Consider the following 24,174-nt stretch of genomic DNA (forward strand, 5'->3'; position numbering starts at 1 on the left):
GCAGTGGAAGAGCATTCAAAGTTAACATTTTGAGTGGGGAGTTAAAGCCACAAAAGAACATGGAGGCATAAAAGCACATTAAACACTCAAAAAAAAAAAAAAAGAGGACAAGTAAAGTTTTCCCCCAAAATACACAACCAAACCATATTTCATGTTATTTTATTTCATTCATTTTTATAACTGAGATGCTTAAAAAGTATTTTGCATTCTAAGTTAAATAAATTAGATTATTGTAACTCCAAACACATTATATAGATTAATTCCACCAAGACTGGTGTTTTTAAGCAATTCTTTATAATCATGATGATTTTCTGCTTGCAGCTAACAAAAAACACGACATTTAAGGTTAGCATATTACTTCAGACCAATAAAAAAACAACTTTAACAAAAACATTTAGCATAATGAAAATAATGTTTAAAAGGTGGTGATTTTTTTTTTTAAACTGACTAATAATGAGCCTCATCAGAACACATATACTAATTTAATGACTAAGACTATGATTTTCATTTTCATATGGCTGGAAATGTACATTCTAGTAGTACAATATCCCCACTGGGGCAAATCAAGCTTCCATGAGTTCATATATCTGGGATGCTTTAATGTGCCACCGCTGGCATCCTACTGAGGAATCTGCATTCTGCGCCTGACATCCTCCACGTCCATTGACAGAGCGGCAAAGAGCGAGCGTGGAGGTTTGAAGCCTACCTGTTGTAGAGCAGGATGTCTGGCTTCCAGATGAGATGGTCGGGGAATCTCACGTTGGTCACACCTGGATAGTCCAGCGGATTCCACTGGAGGTAATAGTCATTCCAGTACTGTGAAATGTAAAATCACAATGTATTCCTCAGACACGTTCTGTATTTCCTCATCATGTGGGGCTCCAATTTGGTAAGCCTGGGATTTAAGAGAGCTCTTGATATTGCAGCAACGCTTTAACTTGGGGAAAAAAAAACAATAAAAATAAACGTCTGTATCAGCAGCTGTGAATGTATTTATACAGCTAGGGACCAAGTTAAATCTTTAGCAGCATGTCTGAGAGAATTATGTTTGTCATTACATGCCATACTGAGAGCAGTCGAGGGTTAACAGCAGAAGGATGAAAAAAAGTCAAGGGATTGTTGATAATTCACCCTCAAGAGAGCCTGAATGTTGGCAGGAAAGGACTAGAGCAAAGCAGCTAAATTATTTCACCCATAAATAACCAATGAAGGTTTTATTGAGTCTAAAAAATGTTTCATAATAAAAAACAATGATCCAAACAATTTGGTTAGAAAATGTAATCTAGTGGATATCGGAGCAGCACACTTGTTTACATGACAGAGACAAGCTTATCGTAAAACTGAGTCCATATCAGTCGCCTGGTAGAGCTGAGTGCACGGCCCACTTATCGATATTTCATGAACAGACACCTTTTAATAAAGGGCCTTTTTAAAATCAGACCTTAAGCCCAACTTTAATTAATTCACCCCGTGATGCTCAAACAATGGCTGTCGCCAGCATGAAAGAACATAAAGGGCAGTTGTTGATAAAGGCTGTGTAAAGCATGATGGAGGAGGGTGAACTCCCTGATACAGCTCAAATGCAAAAACTTAAATGCCCTTTACTAAATGTTTGAGAACAGGTAACGCAATGTAACACAACACAGCCTAGGATAAGAAAGTCCAGAAATATTCTGATTTAGTTTGCAATTTCGACTAAAGCCAACTTTATAGACATGCGTTTTGTAATGATGACATTGTGGTAATGGATAATTGTTAAGCACATATTAGCTATTACATATTTATATCTATTCACAGCTCTGAACCCTTTACTGAGGCAAAATGATGTAATTTAAGCTTACAGAATTATCCTGTAGCATCAAACGCGTCTTTGGGAGATTTAAGTTTTCTTCTCCTTTTGGGTTCCTCGCCCGAGAATACTAAATCAGCGCCAACAGATCGTTGATCCAAAGGTTGCTGTATGAGGGGGCTGCTGTGTGTGTGTGTGTGTGTGTGTATGTGTGTGTGTGTGTGTGTGTGTGTGTGTGTGTGTGTGTGTGTGTGTGTGTGTGTGTGTGGCAGGCTGCTGCTGGGATTCCACAGGGTGATTTAATTCTGGCCAACCAGCCTTGGGAGAGCTTGCTGACGAGGCAGCAGCCAGGAGGTATAGTGTCACAAAATGGACAAGCTGCAATAAAGCATCTGTGTTCATACACTTCATTTCACCACATGAAGGAAAAAAGGGGTTTATTGCCCCTGAGGAAGATGGAAAGGAAAGGGGTGCTCACCACTAAAGAAGAAGAATACAGCTAAGCACAGACAGTGTGTGTCTCTGTTCTATTAGTTGGTGAACAAACCACGTCTTTAAGGGTCACTGATTAGAATTACGAAGACTAAAACTTCAAATTGGCAGGTCATTTTAATCCACAAAGATGTGTAAAGGCTCAAATAAAGAAGATGATTCGTTGAGTTCATGTCAAATTGTCTGCAAAAAACCCAAAACAGTTGGGCGTGTTGCAGCATGCCTCTCACCCTGTGCATGCTCAGGTGTGTAGTTGTCTCAAAACCGGCCACATGACAAAATATATGAGGAAAAATTATTGTAAGGCACCACACAGAAGTAGTCAAGTCTCCTAAACAGGTTGGGCAAGGACAACATTCATCAGGAAAGTAAGGAAGAAGCCTAGAGGACCTCAAGAGGAGCTGCGGACATCCACAGCTCAGGAGGGAAAATCTAGGAGATCACAGCAAACGTGTGGATAAGGATGGTCGGGTGAAATGAAACCAAAATTACAAGAAAACGGTTTAGATCAAATTGTTTCCATGTGGTAAAATGGACCAGTCCAAGTTCAGACATAAGCTTGACTGAGAATCCGCAGCAAGACTTCAAATGGATGTAAATGTGTTCTCCACCCAGACTGACTGAGCTTCAGGTGTGTTGCGTAGACCAGGATTTCAGTCTGTAGTTGTGTAAAGCCAGTGGAGAAATACGCAAAAGACTAGCAGCTGGTGGCTCTCTATTGTATTCATTCAGGTAGGCTGCTGGTTTGTTGTTAAAAAATAAATAAATAAAGTATCCAATTAACTATTAGGTGCTGCTTTGTGCTGTTCAAACTAAATTTATTCCTAACTAAATTCATCCGAGGTTGCGGTTGTTATTTTACAAAATGTGAATAAAGGGTGTGAAAACTTTTACAAGACACTATATGCACACGTGCCCGTGTTGCTGTTAGAATAATAATAATAATAAAAAACTTATGCAACTTATTTTTAATTGGACTTTGTAAACATTATAGAGATAACTTCTCACCAGCTGAAGCCAAATGTTGGTTGTTAGAACCTGGTTCTTCTCATCCTGTTGATACAAATAAGAAATTATTATTTACCTACGATGCCGTTTGCGTTCATCTTTCCTCTCATTTTAAATTTTAGAAACAGAAAATGATAATAAAACATTCTGAGCAGCTTTACTGACCGATATCGGAAGTAAAATGTTTTTCCACCTAAGACTATTTTATTTTTCATTGCCACAGAAGAAGCCATCGGCATTAAGTTTAGGAATAATTCACTGCAACGGATCGTTTACGCACCACATCCATGATCTGCATGAGGCTGAGGCCAAAGTAAACAGTGAGGCTCTGAGAATCGTTGAAAACTGGTCTCTCCAGTGGGTTGTAGCTGCTCATCAGATCACCGTACAGTCTGCGCTGGCTCGGCCCTTGCTGAGAAACTGCAGAAGAACACAGTAAATACATAAGAAATACACTTTTGACTACAAACATTCGAATAGATTCACTACTAGTTTCACTTTTATAACATAATCTGGTTACTTTTTTCATGCAAAAACTGTTAACTGTCCATGGAAACATGGATGGCACGGGGGGCACCTAAATGCCTGGAAGAAAACATGTAAGCTTTAGACAGAAAAAGTCTGTTTGGACCTAAGATCTTTTTTGCTTTGAGCCAAAAACTCTAACCACTAATCCCAGATATTTCAGGTGAGTAAATGCGAGGCTGCAAAGTGGACTGAACACCTCAACCTCACCAAACAATAAATACGAATTAAACAGGGCATGTGTATAAAAAAAAGCCAGATTGCATTTTAACAAATTACATGGACAAAGAATAAGACATCTGGACAATGAAAGTGTGTAAAGAAACTGTATCCCCGAACCAGCGACCTGAGCTATGTAGCATAAAGGACACAAAGTGTTTGAGTTGTCATCATGACCCCTTGTATTTGAATTTGTGATGATACTTTAAACTACTGGTATACCAGTAGTTGAAGTAACAAGTTTTAAGTTGGAAGCTGAGAATTTTGGTAACCAGCGGCGTAGGTAATTTAACGTCCCCATTTAACACTGCTTTAATGCTGATTTTGAGCAATGTTATTAATGTTGCCCCAAATTTATGTTTCACAATGATTTTTAACATTGTGTGAAAAATGTCTTTAAATTAGACATAAATTAAAAAAAAAATGGTCTTTGATACAACAATTGTCATCAGATATTTAAATTGCTTTAATTTATCTAAGCCATAAATAAAACTAATTACACTGTTAGAAACTAAACATTTTAGCAAATAGTTACCTTACTAATTTGATGTTAAACATATTGCATGAACCTGCAGATTTGTAGCTGTGTTGCTGTTTTTTTATACCAACCTTTAAGCTTTGCAGTTAGCCTAAAACCCAGAAAAAAAAATCCTTGTCAGTATTGCATTATATTAAAATGAGTGACATAAATATGGTTTGGGTGGAATAGAGTAAACAGTTTCTAATGCTTTGCTCGACTGATGTTTGATTGAGCAAGGATGAAAAGATATATGCACCCACCGTGCATGAAATAGCATAAATTAAATTTGATCAGATAAGTGATTTGCATGCTAGTTTTTCTGACAGCGTTAGAGTTAACCTCAAATGTAATATAGTTTTCTGCAACATTTCCTTTTTCTAATTGGTAACGGTGCTTTTTCCAGAATTATGGAAAAAGCACCATTTTATTTCTTTAATTCCCTTTGTACTCAATGCAAATAGCAATTTCTATGATGAGGAGGCATTGAATAAATGTGATTTTAAATTTTCGTCTTTTAGATTAAACATGCACAGAACCTGAGGAGGAAAGCCTGAGTTTACAAAGATTATAAAAAGGGCATATTAGCTGTAATCTGTGAAGGAAGTTTCAGGTTTTCTCGAAAATCCTGACGCAGCTGGTAAAGATTTCCTAGGCTAATCCCAGAGAATGTCTAATGAAACGGGGTTCCTGTGCTCCATTTAAGCCAGAGAATCAAAATACAGTAAACAAGCATAAACACATGCACATAGACTCTCTCAGGGTTGTACTTTCAACAGCAACACTAAGTCATGTGACTCAGACTCTACTGTTGCTTCACGCGCAATCAATTTATTTAGACTGAGAGCATAAGCTGTCTGTTAGAGATAAAAGGAGAAAACAGAGGGTAAATGTGTGAACTGCAGTGAACTGATGGAAAGGATTAAAGCTCAACCTTTATAGAGTGCCAAAGAAAATTCACAGAGTGTGGAAACATATGCTGTGCTTCACCTCCTCAGTGCATCCGTGTGTGTCTCAGACAAAGGGCCTTACAAATGTATGGGTTCTAACCTGACCCATCAAAGCATTTTTCTGGGATTTAATGTGACAGGGTTTCTCTTTTTCACAAATAATCTGAAAGGAGTGACAATCACTTGTAATCAACCCCCTTTATTCTGATACCCTTAAAGAAAATTCAGTTTGTACATCCTCCGTCAGAAATCCCCTAATTTAAATAATCTTAGAGTTTTTTTTACAGGCAATCATGTGAGCAGAAAAAAAAACTGTAGACAGAACAGAGATAAAGCTTTGAATTAGGTTTAAATTAATTAACTCATGGTGGCGGCGGCATCATGATGTTTTAATGTTTTTCCTCAGCTGGGACAGGAAAGCAGGTCAGAGGTGTTAGAAAGATGGATGAAGCTAAATTTACGGCAACCCTGAATGAAAACCTGTTGAGTCTGCTAAAGAGTTGAGACTGGGGCGGAGGTTCAACTCTAAGTATGACAGAATCCCCAAAGAAACACCTGGAGCTACAGCTTTATGGTTTAGGTAAAAGCATCCACTTCTTTGAATGGTTCATTTAAAGTCAGGCTTAAATTTTAGGAGGAGAATTTGTAGCAAAACTGGAAAATTGATGTTCACAGGCACTCTTCAGCGTGAACAATGGCAAAAACGATCTGGCAGGAAATTTCAGTCTCTAGATGTACAATGTTAGAAAAATACCCTAAAAATTAGCAGTTTGTTGAGGTGAACAGTGTATCTACACAATAATTTACTCAGAGGAACAAAATACAAAAGCGTGCCACATTTTTATTTATTTCTAAAAGAGGAATACAAACAAACAAACAAACCTGGATGCCATGTATGATTTTCTTTCCACTTCACATTTATGGCACCACTCTGTTGTTCAATTAGATAGAATCTCATTAAAATACGCTAAAGTTGAAAAAGAAAATTCTAATGGGCATGGATACATTTGCTATGGGTGCTGTACATTTGAAAGAAAAATACAAAATCTGAGTTAAAAGCTGCATTACTGATTGTTATTTTGACCCAACTTCTGCTGAAATCTGCTTGGGCTGCCAGGTTTGGTTTTAAAAGCACAGTTTTTAACCCATTTAGATATTGACTTTACAAATGAATGAACAAAACCAAATCCCTTCAATCTTCTAATGTTAAAAACTACCCTTCCAACTATAAAGATGTTAACTCTGATGGTGGTTCTGCAAGGAGATGACCAAAGTATACAATTTGCAGAGGAGAAATGAAGGCTCAGAATCAGATGCTGCTGTCATTGCAGTCGTTGGGGCCGTGAAGTCTCTGTGCCGCATTTAAAGCACAAAGGTTTGTCAGTGTTAGCGTTGCTACAGCCGAGGTGCTGATAACCCCCAGCCGAGGCGAACCAATCATCCACCCCCGAAAACCTGGCCGTGATTCATCTTGCAGGGAAATCTCAAATCAGGACTGTCTCTTATTTTAGCACGCTGTCGTTTCCTGTCCTGAGTTATGGAGTGATTTTGGCACCGTCCTTTCACTTCACTAATGGCCGCCGCCCAGTTATCCAAAAACCACCTATGAGAAGCACATTATCCTGATGGTTTGGCTGAGAGTGCGCTTTCTGTAGACAACTCTCCCCGGCCTCCTTTTCATCCAGTTCGTCTGGTCAGAAAAGGTTTGCTGAAAGCTTGTCTTAGTCAACCCTGTTGATGCTCCCGCCTCTCCCTGATCCCACCGTATTCAAGTTTCACCGTGAGAATCAACGAGGCGTCATCGGCGTGGGCTGTTGTAACACAACGCAGAAGGATGTTTGGCCAACAAACCCCCAGAGGTCATGTCTGATACACCGACGGATACGTGCTCCGCTTATACGTTGCTGGAGATGAGCTCAGAGCTATAAAAAAGGACAAAAGCAAAGCCTTGTAATCAAATTCAGCAAGCGCCGCAGAACGACGGAGAAGAGCTTTATTTACCCAAGACGGGCTCAGACGTTTATGCGTGCAGTGCCGGGCATGCACTCACAAGATTTCTTTTAACCTCTAAGCCTGCTTTAACAAGCGTCTGCAAAGCGGGAAGCCGGAGAGCGGCGGTGGGTGATTGGCTGTAAGGAGATTGCTGCGATCAGTCAAAATTCTGTCCAAGAGTTTGGGGGAGATTCGAATACGTCCTTTCGGACTGAGCAAGGACAGGAGATGCTGCAACAAATGGCACAATAGGCAACACTGTCTCCCAACTTTTCCCTCTTTCTTTTCTCAGTCCCATAACGAGTGGCTGTGGAGCTGGAGCTTTGCAGCTTAAAAGTTTGCGTCTGCCTTTCTGTCACCCAGAACACACAGCCTATCTGTGGAAGCTGCCGTCCGTGCTGACATCTTCAGTCGAGTCGACTCATTAGTGCACCCCTCTGCAAGCTGGCCGCACATCGGCAGAAGTTGCAAGGAGTTCAGTGCTGATAGACTGAAACCCACAACCACAACAACCAGGGGCGCCTTCAGAAGGCCATCAAAAGGGGAGGCCAGATGGGAGCCACTAATAATCTTGGGGCAGCACACACACACACACACACACACACACACACACACACACACACACACACACACACACACACACACACACACACACACACACACACACACACACACACACACACACACACACACACACACACACACACACACACATAAAGGCAGATAGTGGCAGCGGACTGGCCCCCTTCCTGGCTGCATCACAAGTTTAATCAATTAACCAAGAAAATGCCTGGACAATATAATTGTCAAATGAAAATGGGTTTATTATGCAGCTGATAGAGGATACTGCAGTGAAGTCAATCTTACAACAATACAACACTTTTCTGACTAAATATTGTCTGCTAACATCACAGCAATCAGGGTGTTTTGTTGTTTTTGTTTTTTTTTTTCTCCACAGAGGGGTCTGACGAATCTATAAATATTTTTTTGGTTTAATAAAAAATTGGTCATAATTAACTCTTTTGACTTAAGAGCCCAACAGGTCCCCAAAAAAGACATAAAAGGTAAGACGGTTAAAAGCAACACCCGGATGTCCCCGAATGATTTCAATTCAGTGATTTAATTTGGTTCAAATTCAAATTCTTGAGACCAGGATAAATAAATAAGCCGTGAAGGGAGGTGATGGGCAGCGCAGGAAAAGTGTTCCAAATAGAGAAAACCCACGACCTGCTGCCTAACAAATAGCTCTCCCCATCTTCATCTCTGCCTCTGAAAGTTGCTAACAAGAAGAGCGGGGAGTGCCTACCTTTGATCGAGCAGGCGGAGATTCCCACAAAAAGCAGAACATTCAGCAGCTCCATGCTGAACCGATCAGCGTTTCCACGGAGGATGACTGGAGCTGTGGGAGGATGCGGGGATGGTGATGATGATGATGATGATGATGATGATACTTAGAGGGAGCGCCGGTGGGCGAAGCAGCTCTAGAAAAAAAAATAACTCCTCCTAATAAACTGTGTGACCGGATATCCATATACAAGTTTTTGCATGAGATTTATTCAAGAGTTTGCCTCACCCTTTGAACGAATTTCTTTCGGACAATTGTTGCGAAGTTATCTGATCATTAATAGACTATAAATTAAAACTGGTAGCATCGTTCATTTCTCGTCTAATTCCCTTTCTGATCTTTTTTTTTTTGTATAGCTGTTGCATTGCTAAGCAAAATATCCGTCAAAGCACTAGGCTTTTCTTTTTGAATTTGTCGCATTTCTGTCATCCTGAGGAAACAGTCTAGGATTGCATCGTTTTACAAGTCAGTGTAAGGAGCCCTCTGCTGGTCACTGAAGGGTATTGCTGTTTGATTTTAAAGTTGAAGCCTGTCTAATCCTGGAGTTAACAGTGCAATCAGGATAATGATAAAAGTGAAGAAGAAATATTCCTCTCACACACAAATCCAGATATGCACAAATTTAAACGATTCACTCACCGGCCACTTTATTAGGTACACGTAAAAAAAATACTGAGGTCATGTTATTACGCCCAAGTGGCCCTTGTGATGTCCACCTTATGACTCTTGGATCTTTGACTCCATATTTGAAATCCACTGCCACCGGTCTGGGAGTAACAATAGATGGCAACCAGAGATTTGACCCTCAAGTCGGCGCTGTAGTAAAACATGCGATAAATTGCTAAAAGCAAGACAATTTGATCCAGGGAGGATTTCAAAAAGATCCATCATGCCTTACGCCTTGATTACTGACCATCCATTGTCTGTAGCCATTTATCTGTGCAGGGTGGCAGGGAGGCTCCTGCCTATCTCAAGTAGTCATTGGCTGCACTGCAAACAATTGTGCAATGTGCACACACTCACATCTGAGAGCAATTTAACGAGACCAATTAACCTCACCCGGGAGGAGGCCATAGTACACATGCACAGGGAGATCATGCAAACTCTTTGCAGAAAGATGCCAGGCTGGGATTTGAACCCAGGTCGTCATTGTTGCATGGCACCTGACCTACCGTGCAGCCTGGCCACTGTACCGTTGTACTTTTGGATCAAAAAGGCTTCTGCTTGTCCGAAATGCAGCTGCATGTCTTCTTGCCAGATCACACAGGCAAAGACACATCACTCCTGCAGTGGCCAGCTGCTCCTCACTGTTCCAAAGACAAGGCTGAAGCTCAGAGGTAACCAGGCTGTTTTTGGTTGAGGCCAATAGAAAAAAGAATGTTAATAATAACAATTATTATTATTGTTATTATTATAAATTAGGCTCAACAGACAAGATACACTTTTTCCAATCAGCTTTTGCCCAGTTTTGGTGAACTTGTATATAACCAGTAGCCTAAATTCTCTGTTCCTAGCAGACATTTGATGTGATCTTTAGCTGCTGCAGCCCATCTGCTTCATAGGTCGATGTGCTCTGTGTGTTCAGAGACGCCGATTCCCCACTGACGTCAACAAGGCATTTGTATCAGCACAACAGCCTTTCGCTGGACATTTCCTCTTTTTTGGACAATTCCCAGAAAACCTCCAATACTGGTTGGGCGTGATCCTCTGTTCGATCACATTGTGCACTGTTCACGTCTACCGGAACTCCGTCCTACATGAACACATTTGGCATTAAGCAGCATAAATTCGGGACAGGCATTCAGCGAAACCTGCCTTCTCAAAAGCACTGACTTCAAGGTCGTTGAGCATCAAAATAAAAAAAAAAATGTTTTACCTCCCTCCATGCTTACAGCAGCTTCATCTTTCCCTCTGCCCTCTCTGCATTCTGTAATAAACAAACTTTAAAATGAGCTGATTAAATGGATGCATCTTGCATAGCTGAATCTGACCTTGACGTCAAACATTACCATTCATCAACTTGTGTCCAAGGCTGGATAATTGCGCTGCATATCAGAAGTGATAGTCCTCCTTCGTTAGAAAACCCTAGCACAGTTTAATGTTGGAGTGCTCAAAGATTCATCTACCTCACAATGGAAGGGAGAACAAAATGGAAATTTTGCTGTGAGTATTAACATGGACTGAGTGCTTCTCTTCAGCTCAATATTTCAAAGCCTAAGTGCACTCACAGCTGGTGTTGCAAGGTAAATTTAATTTTCAGATGAACTTTATTATGTATTCATAATAATTTCTAGCAATTCATTAATGCCAGTGTGCGGTGCTGTGACTACTAGTTGGCCGGAGTGGATGGATTGATTCGTTTTAGAGCTCAAAGGGAGGCTATGACCCAGGCGTTCATTTTTTTTTTAAATGATTGAACAGATAGTTCTTCTTTTGACAAAGAGTACGGATGGATGTTTGGCATTTCAAGAAGCTGCAAAAAGGAGAGTGTGAGGTATGAAGTTTTTTTCCCCCCGCAAGACTTTCATTCTGCAAATCTGGACACCACGTATTAATGTATCACCACGGCAGAGCCTGGTCACACAAGAGAGGAAGGTCCTTTGTTGTAGCGTGTAACCAGGATCCATTTCTTATGAGCTTAGGCGAGGGCTGGAACAAAGGCGCACCAGTCCTGACCACAGCAGAGCAGCACAACACTCGCATCACTGAGGGTTTATATTTCCGTGCCACCACGCCGCAGGCTTTAGGGATCAGAAGTTGCCTCCTGCCTGATGCAAACAGGTTCCAATTTAGACTGCTCTTTAAAAATGTTCATATTGTCGGACAAAGGATGCATTCAGGCTGGATTTATGGACATGCTGAATATGTGAGCCAGATTTCGGTTCCATGGTAACTCCTGTGTGAGCACAAATCATTTTATAAGGGCGCTCTCAGAATAATACTAAACAGCTTGAATAGTCACATCACTGCTGATGCAATCATAAGGTGCAGCCGTGTTGACATCTGGAATTAGAGGCCTGTGGATCAAAACAAAAGTTTTGTTCTGGTAGCATAGGCTATTGGCCTTGTTTCTTAGGATTTTAATCCCTTAAATTAAACTGAAAATATTTTTGGGAGTCTGTAAAATAAAAGCAAAGAAACAGAAAGCTCAAATAAAAGAAGAGTGAGGTCTCAGTGTGCAACGTGGCGACTGTTTTAGCCGTGCCAAGTAGCCATTAATTACGACAGCCTAGACAACAAAATAACTGTAATTAATAGTTTTACTGAAAGCTGAGAGTTTTTTTCCACAAAGAAAATCAGATGTTTTAATGCAGGTTATCCAGCAAATGGTTGATTACCTGACATTTAAATCCACCACAGCTCCTCTGTTTAATTACCTACATCCTCGGTAAAGACGTAAAGTCATTTATAGCAGAGCAAAGGTCTATGTCGATCAAATGAGAGAGATTACAACAACTTCATTCAAAGTTTTTTCCCCCTGCAGGCTAATGCTGCATTCGTTCGTCGTGGCATTCAGGGTTTGGATCTGGGAATTACTTTCCATCTGGGTTGAGCACATTTTAGTTACACGGTGGAAAACCAGTGGGACTTACTAATTGTCGTGATGCCAACTACTTTCAGCAACAGAAGACTATAGCTGTATTTCTGTCCATTTGAGGTGTTTAAACAGTAAATTAACATGTTTAGAAATAGAAGTTGGGCATTACGATATCTGCTAGAGGTTTAATGCGATACAAACCATCAGCAGTACTAATAGTTTAGATTTGTGACTCTCACCACATTTGAAATACTGGATCTGCCGGCCATTTCTGACACTGAAATGGGGGACATTAGTGTTGCTTTTCCCGCTGGGAACTCAGAGTGCAGAATAATGTCTCTGTCCACTTGAGACTCATCTGTGTTTTTGTTTATTTCAGTTTAAGTAAAGGAGGGGCATTAGAAATACATTTAAGATGGAATGAGAGGATGATGGAACCAGTTATGTAACTATATACATCCTGAGAGTTGAATAAACACAGCCCTAAGTGGAAAGAATTTTGTTTTCGGCTCTTTTTTAATGGACATTTCTATTTTTCCCCCAGTAACAGCAACCCTGATACTGCCTTAAAATAATTAACTGTAAAAAGCTTTCATGAGCACATGTAACATTGTGTCATTAGTCGCCCACACAGGAAAAAAAAGAAGATCTTTTGTGCTAATGAGAGAATAAACCGCCGGTTTGTTAACATTCATTACAATATGTTGTTTTTCTGCTACCGACAGCAAAAAACAACCCACATTAGCCCTGTAGGTTAAAATAAAACAAACTTCATCTCTTTTTTTTAAATTTAACGCTCTGATGTTTAAACACATCAGAGAAAAATCTAAATCACAATCTTTTGAAAATCTCAGATGCTGTGGTATTTATTGGTAAACACAATATATGGCAGGTCATGTTTTTCACAGGTTTGAAGTGTACCGTCCAAAATAGCTTAAAGGCCTTCATCATGGCATTACATGATCTAAAATAGTCTTGTGTTTTACAGATGATGATCTTACAATTGTTAAACCAAGTCTGAATGCAATAGTTATGACAATGAAGCTATAATGATAAACAGTTTATTCGGTTCGTCAGTACATTTCAGTGTTGATCTTTTTCTGCTCTTTCAGCTGCCCTTGTCTTTTCTCCTGCCATGAATATCTTAGGGCATGTGGGACCTTGAAGGAGTACACAGCCTCCAGCAACTGCTATTGGATGCTATTTAATAATGTCATCTCTAAGATGTAAACATGTTTTTGAAATAAACTGAACCCACTGTGTGCTTCCTGAGCTATTGAGATGTGGCAAAACATTCCTCCCTGGTCCGCACATGATGGCATCACGATGGGCCGAAAATAGAGAATGATACACCAAAAGAAGGTCCTGCATCAGATTATTCAGGTCTCATTCAACAGGGGTGAAATTGGGTTGAGATGTTTTAAGCCACCATAAAAAGTGTTTCTGTTCTGCATCGTCTTCCAGCAAGCTTTGTTTTTATGTTGTCTTTCACCTGCAGTGAAGAGACTACAATCTACAGTTGAGGCCAAAGTGATTTCATTCAACGAAAACTTTCTATCAAAAGATAAACTATGTAAAAAAATGTATAAATTAAAAAATAAACTGTTTTAATTGGCATTTTAAATAAAAAATGTGATATGTTGAAAATGATGTATAACCTTTCTTAATAATCAGTGGGAAATCGCAATTGACATTACAGCTATAATGTATACTTACTGAGCAGCTCTCTGCATGATGTCACTGATATTTCAGTTTATATTCAGTGATGAGCTTCAGCTTCTTTGAGGTTGGAAGACCTCTTTTCTTCCCTCAAACATCCTCTATCATCAGATTCAAGTCAGGACCCTGGCTGTGCCCCTCCAAAACAATATTACCTCCAATCAGAGGAAACCTGTTGGTCAAGTTAAAAGGTTACTTTAAACATAAATCTGCCAGTAGTGTGAATAATTGTGAGTTTAGCTATAGCTTATCCAGATATATTACGTTTGCACTGTCAAAATGTGGAGGAACCACTGAACTTCCAACACCTATAGGGAAAAACACAAATAGCTTTGTGTGATTACCAATAAGTTAATTACTGAGACGATATAATGATTCTGAGTATATTACAGGGAGCATTCATATTCTGCTCACTTCCTTTCTATGAAAGGATTTCCCTAACTTGGAAAAATACTTACCTTTTAGAGATTTTAGAGAGTGATATTATTATTATTATTATTATTACTCCAAGTTTTTACGAGGGAATCATTTTGCGCTACTTCCTCCGTGTCCTGGATTTTGATTGGAGGATTGATTGCATGGGCGGGGCCAAAAGGCAAACCAGGAAGTGAAAGCGCGTCCATCAGAGTTTCAATGAACTTCAGTCCCGTTAAGCTTTTACCGTTTGGATCACAGCTTGTTTTATACTCCGTTGATCTGACAGAGGCAGTTTAAGCGGAACTGGCAATGCAGAATGTACGAAAACGTCGAGGCAACGATTTACACAGGTTTGGACCGTCAGCGTTGTTGTGTTTTCCTTCTCCCCAGTTCCTGACTTTTTGGACCCGTAAAGCTGTAGTACCCAGTCCAGTTGATGGTTCACTGTAATGTGTTGAGTCCAGTTCCCCCGTGCAGATATTTCCCCTCCAGTCTGATCTGCAGCCCCGCGGTCCTAGCTTCTGAAACCTGAAAAACAGATTGCTCCTCTTCTCCGTGTTTTATTGCTACTGTCTATATGCGCATGTTGCATTCACATACACCTCGGAAACTAGAAAATCGATGTGAAAATACTTCGGAAGTGGTTGAGTTGTTGTGTTATTACCAACAAATGTTTATCAGTCTTATTCAAACCTTGGAGACAACATCAGTAACGAAGAGGCTCCTATAATGGTTTTATTAACTGTTCAAGTCTGACCCAAACTTCAGTCTGTTCTAAATTAATTATTTTTTACAATGCTACAAAAAAAACAACAAAAAAAAACAACAACTGAAATTAGTGTCAGAAACTGTCAACACTTTCTTGATAGCTTATTAAGCACGTATGTGCCATTTGAGACCATTCTGCTGTGACAGATTAAAGCAATAATTATGTTTTTAAAATAATATCAAGGACGAGTTGAATTGCTGCAGAGAATCTGAACACCATTAGGATAATACAAGAAATACCATTATTGTCCCATAATGGGGCAATTTGAGTGTGACAAAGACACAGACAGAGTTATATGCAATTTTTAGAAATAGGAGAAATAAAATCAATTATTAGAAAACTTAGAAAAGTAAGTTCTAAAGCAACAGAGAATGAGCTTGACTAGAAAGGCCAATATAAAAGTGAAAATAAATACCAGAGTAAGTGTTGCACAATGATTTATAATACAGCATACTCAGGTAAAAATATAAAATCTTTAAGTTAAACAGTGGAAAGACACCAGCTTATTTACAGAACATTATGCCATAACATGCAATAATACCCAACATGTATGACAGTACAGCAACATCTTGAAGTAGCTGAGTCTGATCTTAATGCAAGTGTACTGCTTGGAAACAATGTAAAAAAATTCATGATCACATCAGAACCTGTGCAACCTTTTGCATGTTATAAATAGTTATTGAGACTGTTGTGAGCAGCAGAGGTTATAAAGTCTAATAGCTGGGATGAACAACCTAAAGAAGCACTCCTTTGAGCTTCTGGGATGCAGTGGTCTGTCACTGAAAGAGCTCTCCAGCTCTGCAACTGCCCCATGCATGGGGTAGGAGACATTGTCCATTAATTATGTTAGTTTTCTTACAATCTTTTTGTCTCCCTCCATCCTGCACTGGGTCCAAGGGGCATCCCAGGACAGAACTGGCCCTCCTAATGAGTTTATCCAGCCGCTTCCTCTCAGCTACTGATAAGCTGCTGCTCCAACAGACCACACCGTAGAAGATGGCTGATGCCACCAGAGTCAAAGAAAGTCTTCAGGGATGACCCTTGCTCTCCAAAAAGACCTACATTATTATCAGTAACTGTCTGTGCTATGTCCACTTTAGTTTAATTCAGTTAAGCTCATTTATATTAACCTGACGTATTTTCACTGAGTTCCACACAGCATCAACACATCCATCTTGAACGCTGCCATTGGGAGGGATTTCAATACCACATGAAATAGACGAGTCAATCAGGATCGCCGGGCGGGATTTTTGTAGATGTGACGTATTCAGACAACAATGGTGGCTCGTAGAGAGGAAGCAAGCGGTAACATTGATGCAGCTATTTAATCAGTGTTGTCCAATCTACCAAATATTAATCATTTCAAAGAACAGAACGGCTTAGAAGACTTTTGTTAGTGGAAATTATGCTTTTGCCCTTATCCCGACCGGGTTTGGCAAGAGCTTGTTGCACGTCAGTAAAGATGATGAACAAGTGGTTTATCCAATCATATGCAAGGATTTTTATCTATCTATCTATCTATCTATCTATCTATCTATCTATCTATCTATCTATCTATCTATCTATCTATCTATCTATCTATCTATCTATCTATCTATCTATCTATCTATCTATCTATCTATCTATCTATCTAGCGATCTATCTAGCTATCTATCTATCTAGCGACTTCTATCGACTATCTATCTATCTAGCTATCTAGCTATCTATCTATCTATCTATCTATCTATCTATCTATCTATCTATCTATCTATCTATCTATCTATCTATCTATCTATCTATCTATCTATCTATCTATCTATCTATCTATCTATCTATCTATCTATCTATCTATCTATCTATCTATCTATCTATCTATCTATCTATCTATCTATCTTATCTATGGTAACACTGACTTACTTTTGGAGTCGTTTTATTATCGATAATGTACAGTACGAACTGTACTTAAATGCACCCTGGAGTTGATTGCAGCCATAAAACTCAGTGTAGAGGCAGGACAGGCAGGGGAACCCCTCACAGCAGAAACAAGACTCTACCGTAGAGCAGCTGTATATCAGTTAAAGCAGGGTTGTCCAAAGTGCTGGCTGGGAGCCATTTGTGATCCTCTAAATGATTTGGTTTGCCATCCGACATCGGTTCTAGAAAGGCGAAAATCTAGCTTGTAAGCGCAGGTGGTTGATGCAGATTAGAGGTGTCAAAAGTATTCACATATTTTAGTCAGGTAGAAGTATAGATTTTTGGATTTAAAAACACATCCATGCAAGGTGAAGTATCTACTCAAGCTTTTTACTTAAGTAAAATTATAAAAGCTACTGATGAAGAAAGGCTACCTGTTTCATCTGCATATGCCAATAACCAGATTCCTGCAGAGATCTTAATTTTATTGTAAAGAGAGTCACAAACATGCAGCGAATTTTACTCAAAGCTGGCTTGAGCGCCAAAATTTGTGTCTTCTTGAACAAGCGTTGGTTTAGAGTAATGCAAGGTGAGATTTAGAGCACTTTGTTTATGCTGAAATAAGAATATATCATTGGTCATAATGAAAGGAATTGTCATTGACGGAGAGTGGTTTGTTCTCATGGCAACAGTTTCAATCTGTACAGAAGCAACAGATGCATATGTGCATTAGTCAGTTTCATTTGCTCATTAATACTGTTTTAAAGAGGCATATTTGTCATAAACGTTAAAACCACAGTTATATTTAAATACTAATCCCTTATCTGAGCTCTTCCATCATCTTCTGAAGTAAAATGAAGTATTTTGTCCTATTTCAGTCTATCCTAGATATTGTTATTTATGAACCAAACTGCAGTCTTAAAGACGGATCAAGTTAGAAACGCATTTAACAGGTTGTCTGGAATCTCCCACAGCTCCGACTGTGTTGGCACTAAAACTGCTGCTAGACGAAGGCAGCGATCAGTCAGCAGACCTCTGTCATGCATAACCAACAGCACACAAATGAAACATCTGCATGTTGGCAGTGTGCACAGATGGAGCAATTACTCGCAGAGATGCTCAACTCCACGTTAACATATTCACAGTCAGCTGGCCTCACTCCCGCCTGCTCACGTTTCCCTTCTCAGAACCAAATACAGGTGTGGGGAGACGGAGAACAAATCCTTCTTTTGGCAGAACTAGTAGTCCGAGATGCGATCGTCACACGCTTTGAATCCAAGTGTACTTCGGATGGTACCGAAGGACCATCTGCAGATCCGACATGATTCTGTGAGCCATCACAGCATGTTATTACCTGCATCAGTAGCTCTCAGATTAGACGGACACTGGAGGCTCTGCTGCCTTTGCCTGGTCTTGCATCATTCAGCCAGACGGCTAGATAGCTGTTTAAATGAAATCATAAATTAAAAACAGATTTTTTTTATACTGCTTATCCTCGTCTTTGACAAAACAGAAGAAATATGTCAGGGACCAGCAGCCTGTGATTCTTTTGCGTTGCTTAACTCTTAAATAGACATGATTGATTGGCCTGTAGCGTATTCGCCTGTATTCAGCCATTTTGGCAGAGTTTCACATGTGCATAGATTAAACCATAACCCCCCGCCCCCCCCCCCCACCCCCGCCCCCCCCTCCTCTCCAGTTCTTCAGGAAATTGCGCAGCTGTTAACAATAAACACCGTTTCATCAGTCAGCAAATCCCCAGCAGGACTTGGACCGTTATTCTGAAATCCTGCGGGGCAATCACAAAGATCTGATCAGTTATAGGGATTAATGTGAAGTCATGTCATGTCACTTGTCATGTTGAATGTGTAACTTTGTTGTATTTTCTTTGTCTATTTAATAAGTTATGCTCAACCAGTCTTTATGCGACTGCTTGTTGTGATGTGTATAAAACCAGACACCAGTAAAAAGCCATAGGGGCAACCCTTTATTTTAAATCAATTGCAGCAAAAGATGCATCAGTATACTGTAATTAAGAATGTCTGTGGTGTGCAAAACCTTCCTTTTAAGAGAATGACTTATTGCAAATGTGTTTTGACAGCACCACCGGTGTTTCAAAGCAAAATGTCCCGGAGAGGAAAAGGCCAACCTTTCACTTTGACCTGTGGCTCTGTCTGACTCTGCAGAACTGGATCCTTGACTTTGGACGACCCATCGCCATGGTATGCAGATGTTTATGCTCCTAATTTGTACTTGACGCGGTTGAACACAATATCCCCAGTTTAGGGAGGAAGAAATACAAAAATGGTTTTGCATGTTTTGTACGTTAGATTGTCCTTCCTCTGGAGTGGTTTCCTCTGAACAGGCCAAGTGCGGGAGACTATTTCCACATGGCCTACAACGTCATCACACCGTTCCTTATGCTCAAGGTAAATCTTAACCACACAGCTCTTTAATAATAGAGAATAAATCAGCTTTTTTGCAGGTGTTCCAAAGCCTTTATTGCCAGACCTCCTAGAATTTGTGGTCTAATGTTTATTTAATTCTGTTGCTCTTCCTTTTTAATCAATTTTAATTTATATAGATAAAAAAAATAGGTTTTGTTTAAAAGCATTAAAAATATGTTATTTTACATAAAGTTAAGTTGAACTTTGACTGTTCTAGTTCAACGGTCAGTACTGGTAACTCTTTGTGTGACACAGTACAAATAAAGGAGCTCTCAGTTTCAAATAAAGGTTTGGGACCCCAAGTCTAACTGTCTTTTTAGACTGAATGCAACAAAAATTGTTTAAGTTATTATTATTCTTTTGACTGTGGTAATAGGGCTGGACGATATAGAAAAAAAGCTTATTGATAAAAAAAAATGCATATTGATTGATATCGATGATTTTTGAACATATTTAAAACCATATTTTATGTGCAGCTCTGCCTGGACATTTTATGATATTGCTAAATGATTTAATTTTAATAAAGATCACAAACACAGAATTCCAATTAAAGTTTTATTTAACCAACTTTTTTTAACCATAACAGAATTTTTTTTAAAGAAAAATAACCTAAGAGACCTGAGTTATGTTATTAAATACTGACTGACTCGACCCTGTTTTTTCCTATCGCGCCACACGTCTATCGATCAATATATATTGTTATTGAATTATCGTCCAGCCCTATGTGGTAACAATATTGTAGGATGGGAGCAGTTGGGATGACTGGACTTAATTTACCGCTTTAAACATTATTGCCGCTAATTATGCAACATTTTCCTGGTATGTTTTTGTATTGCCCGTTTTCTGCTTGCACTGACACTTTGAACACCGTAAAATTATCCAGGCTTAACTTTTCTACATATGAAGGCAGATGGTGCACTATTAAAATAGTGAGTATCGCTAACAGAGAGAACAGCACAGCAAAGAGAATAGGATAAAAACAAGAGACAATACCTAAAGTCAAGCAACCCTTTGACTTTCTTTTACTTTGGTGTTGGAAGTTTTTATTGTGAGACCATGTTGTTAAAAAAACAAAACAAAAAAAATCAAAATGTTTTTTTTTTTTTTTGCATTACATTTATGGCAGATGCTTGCTTGAAATAAAGGAAGAACCAGACAGCTGGCAGTGACAACAGAAGCCAGTGGAGCACTGCAAAAACAACTCTAAAAATAAGTAAAATGTTCTTAAAGTTAGTGTATTTGTCCTTGATTTGAGCAGGTAAATAAGATTATTTGCCAATGGAATGAGTATTTTACCCCTAAAATAAGATAATTAGACATCCTGCACTTGAAATAAGGTGATGGAGATGAGTAGTTCCTATTTTAAGTGCAAAAATCTTATTCCATTGGCACATAGTCTTATTTACCTGCTTAAATCAAGGACAAATACACTAATTTTAAGAACATTTTACTTATTTTAAGTTCGGTTTTTGCAGTGAGCTTAGCAGAAAAGAGGGAGCTTTGCCTTCAGACACAAGGGAAAAGACATCACGTTACCGTTAAAGCTGTCTGAAAGCAACCCAAAGCAGCACTGTCGTTGACACCAGAGGTCCAACAGTACGCGTTTGTTTTCTGACACAGCTTGTATTAAACAAAGCAAGTGTGTGGTTCTGCCGCCCGCAGCTGGTCGAGCGCGCCCACAGGCCCGTTTCCCACACAGCCGTCCACCTCTGCATCGTCACCTTCGTCATGGGGGCTAGCATCCACCTGGTGGGAGACTCCATCAACCACCGGCTCATCCTGAGCGGCTACCAGCTCCACCTGTCAGTCAGAGAAAACCCCATCATCAAGGACCTCAAACCGGCTTCGCTGGTAAGACTCCGGGAAACTGCGTGACAGGCGTTCTGGGAATACATTGAGATGTTGTGAAGAGTTGTACCCATCAGGTGTCAGCGTTACAACTGCAACCGTGCTGCACATTAAATTTGAGTGACTTTTAATCCTCCCTGCTCCTCATTTGTCAAAATTGTGTTTTCCAAGCCTTTTTTTCGCATCCTTTCTGCTACTTCGCATCTTGTCCGCCGACACACTGCGCATCCGGAGATCAATTATGATTCACGCAGGCTTGTGTAGGAGAGGGAAAACCCGGTTTCTCTGCAGCCCCTCATCTGACAGCAGGAGATGATGAGTTTGATACGTAATTATTCCTCTCCGGCAGGCTGTGTGACCTGTGAGTTAATTCGGGGCTTCACATTGGGTCTGTTTCCCGAATGTTGAAATGTCGAAATGAAAACTGACACGGAAACACTTGAGCTCTCTAACAAGCTGTTTGATAATAACATTTGCATCCTGGCAGGTTTTTCAATCTCAGTGCTGACAGATTCTTGGAAATCAATACAAGGCAACGCCAGGAGGCAATATTTCATTCAGCCCTCATCTTCCTGGGCAGACCTGATAAGAGGGGAAATTTTTATAATTTTTAATTTAGTGGCGAAGGTCTAAGCTGATCTGGAATCAGTGAAAAGGTTTTACAGCTTTTCACATGTTGGTTACAGTGAGTTGTGTGACATCACTGAGTGCAGAGGAGCATAGGCATGAGTTTTGGTTGCAGAGTGGAGAAAAAAGGCTGCGGCAAGTGGTTCCACACAGGGACGCGTGCACTGTCTGATTTTGATACAATTTGATGGAGGAGTGGCCACGCCGGCATTATTACAAGCCTAAAACCTATACTTGCCAACACCAGGCTGGCAACTCCTAATTTCGTAGTTAAAAGGTTGTTTTGTAACACTTTTGTCACCAAAGCTGCTGCATTCATTCTGCATTCTTGCATCCTGCTGCTGTTCTGGCTGCAAAAAAAAAAAGGTCTATCAACAAACAGACAAATAATCCACGCTCTATAAAAATTAAATTAAAAGAAAAAAGCAAACATAGTGTTACAATACAATTTGCCCTCCGCTCTTAAATAGCTAGGGTTAAAGTGCGCTACCCTCCAAATTGCACATGCGGCCTTTTTTCTGGGAGAGGGTAGGCCATTGTGAGTTCTTGAGGGTAAAATTATCTTCTGGACATCACTGTTTTTTTTTGTTTTGTTGAGAAAACAAAATGCATCCAGAAAAACTAACTCATTAAGAAGCTTTTTGATTAATTAGAACGGTTGCATCCTCTGAGTTTTTTCAGTCTCTGTCGAGAAAGAAACTTGGTAGAAATATCTACCTTCATCATCAAAGCCAGGGGCCAATATTTCCCTTAGTCCCGTGGCAAAAGATTGCATGATTTAAAAAAATTCTATATTTTTCATCCAGGTCTATCTGCAATCTTTTAAAATATTTTACAGCTTTTCATTTCTTTGTACTGGACTCCCGGTCATCTTCTTCTAGAAGGTTACTGCCTTCATTTTCACCTGTATTCTCACTGAGCTTACAGCAATGCAACATCATTAAATGGCAAGAATGCATCAATGCATTAGACATTTAGAATTAAACGCTTTAAATAATTATAGAGTTATGTCAGCAGGAAGTGGACAAAAGGCTATTTGGTCACGGACACAACACACTGAATGAGCAAACCTGTTATGTCTACGACATAAACATTTTTAAATCTTGCCAAGCGAACGAGGCATTATACAAACGCCTGCAAACAACAGAAAGTGATTTAGATATAGTTGCAAAAAAAAAGTGACCTTCCCCCTCGTTTAATTGGGAATTAACTAGGATGCATAGTTTGGGTGCCCCCCCCCCCCCTTGATAAATTAAATAATTATTTAAAATCAGAATTATTTATTTGCTTTAGTCATATGGGGACGTGTGACTAAAGAGTAAAAAGCAGAAACATGCAAGCAGCAAATTATGAAACAATCTGAAACTGCAGCAATACGTGTATCATTTTTATCGTTTTTGTTTTTTCAAAATGTGTGGGTTTGCTGTTCAAAAAAAAATTAGCTCTCTCTTGGGTTTCGGCTTGTTAAAATAATATAATTAAGGGCCAAATGTGATTCAGACAATTTCCTCCTAATTAATCCCTTGTGCTGCGTCTGAAAATATGTGCTTCTGTTATCTTTCTTCACACATTTCTTTCACTATTTTTTCTGTACCCTCTGTAAATGTGGGTTTGAAATAAAGTGGGATGAAGGGTGAATATTACAACAGTAGGTGGCAATGTTGCACAAAGCTGAAACACACCGAGCTTGATGCACTCAGTTGAACATAGATTTGGAAAAAAAGGGACAGCGTTCCCATCAATAATCCGGTTTTCTGTCTTTCTTTCGCAGATTGATTCATTTGAGCTGCTGTATTATTATGATGAACACCTGGGACACTTGATGTGGTACGTGTTTAGGATAAATATATGCATTTTGTGGATGCATTCATATGTTGCAGGATACAGAATATGTTTTTGTGCAGCGAGTCATGCTTTATTTACCTGTTCTTGCTCTTTATTAAGGAGCAAGAGGACACATTTGGAGAATTTTAAAAACTGTTTTGTTCTTTCTTTTTTTGCCCACAAACATCAAAAAACATCACAGATATCATTGTGATCAGCTACCATTACTTAAATATTAGATTATTTCCAAGGGAT

At 39.5% G+C, this 24,174-nt stretch overlaps 2 protein-coding genes and 1 long non-coding RNA gene across 3 annotated transcripts in view; 1 reads left to right on the top strand and 2 right to left on the bottom strand.

Annotated features, from left to right (window-relative positions):
• The window catches only part of chrna7a (cholinergic receptor, nicotinic, alpha 7a (neuronal)), a 35,314-nt gene extending 25,577 nt beyond the window's left edge, over nucleotides 1–9,737 (bottom strand). The window contains exons 1-5 of the mRNA XM_012850856.3: nucleotides 9,554–9,737; nucleotides 8,799–8,973; nucleotides 3,570–3,709; nucleotides 3,290–3,334; nucleotides 707–816 (exon numbers count right to left, since the gene is read on the bottom strand). Of these exons, the coding sequence (XP_012706310.2) occupies nucleotides 707–816; nucleotides 3,290–3,334; nucleotides 3,570–3,709; nucleotides 8,799–8,853 (350 nt within the window). The 5' untranslated portion in view covers nucleotides 8,854–8,973; nucleotides 9,554–9,737. The remainder of the gene's footprint in view (nucleotides 1–706; nucleotides 817–3,289; nucleotides 3,335–3,569; nucleotides 3,710–8,798; nucleotides 8,974–9,553) is intronic.
• A 4,304-nt stretch (nucleotides 9,738–14,041) lies between these two features.
• LOC118562930 lies at nucleotides 14,042–14,671 on the bottom strand. The gene is made up of 3 exons (XR_004930893.1): nucleotides 14,553–14,671; nucleotides 14,359–14,402; nucleotides 14,042–14,266 (listed from the first exon to the last, which is right to left on the bottom strand). It is a non-coding gene; the product is annotated as an uncharacterized LOC118562930 (long non-coding RNA).
• Nucleotides 14,672–14,686: 15 nt separating this feature from the next.
• LOC118556399 (ceroid-lipofuscinosis neuronal protein 6 homolog) lies at nucleotides 14,687–23,922 on the top strand (the record flags this gene model as incomplete). The annotated part of the gene is given in 5 exon segments (XM_036136195.1): nucleotides 14,687–14,861; nucleotides 19,275–19,395; nucleotides 19,504–19,602; nucleotides 21,283–21,471; nucleotides 23,867–23,922. Coding segments are annotated over 5 exon segments (506 nt in total), but the record flags the coding sequence as incomplete, so codon positions are not given.
• Between the last annotated feature and the right edge of the window lie 252 nt (nucleotides 23,923–24,174).

Source organism: Fundulus heteroclitus, chromosome 4, assembly GCF_011125445.2.
Source record: "Fundulus heteroclitus isolate FHET01 chromosome 4, MU-UCD_Fhet_4.1, whole genome shotgun sequence".
Classification (NCBI taxonomy): domain Eukaryota; kingdom Metazoa; phylum Chordata; class Actinopteri; order Cyprinodontiformes; family Fundulidae; genus Fundulus; species Fundulus heteroclitus.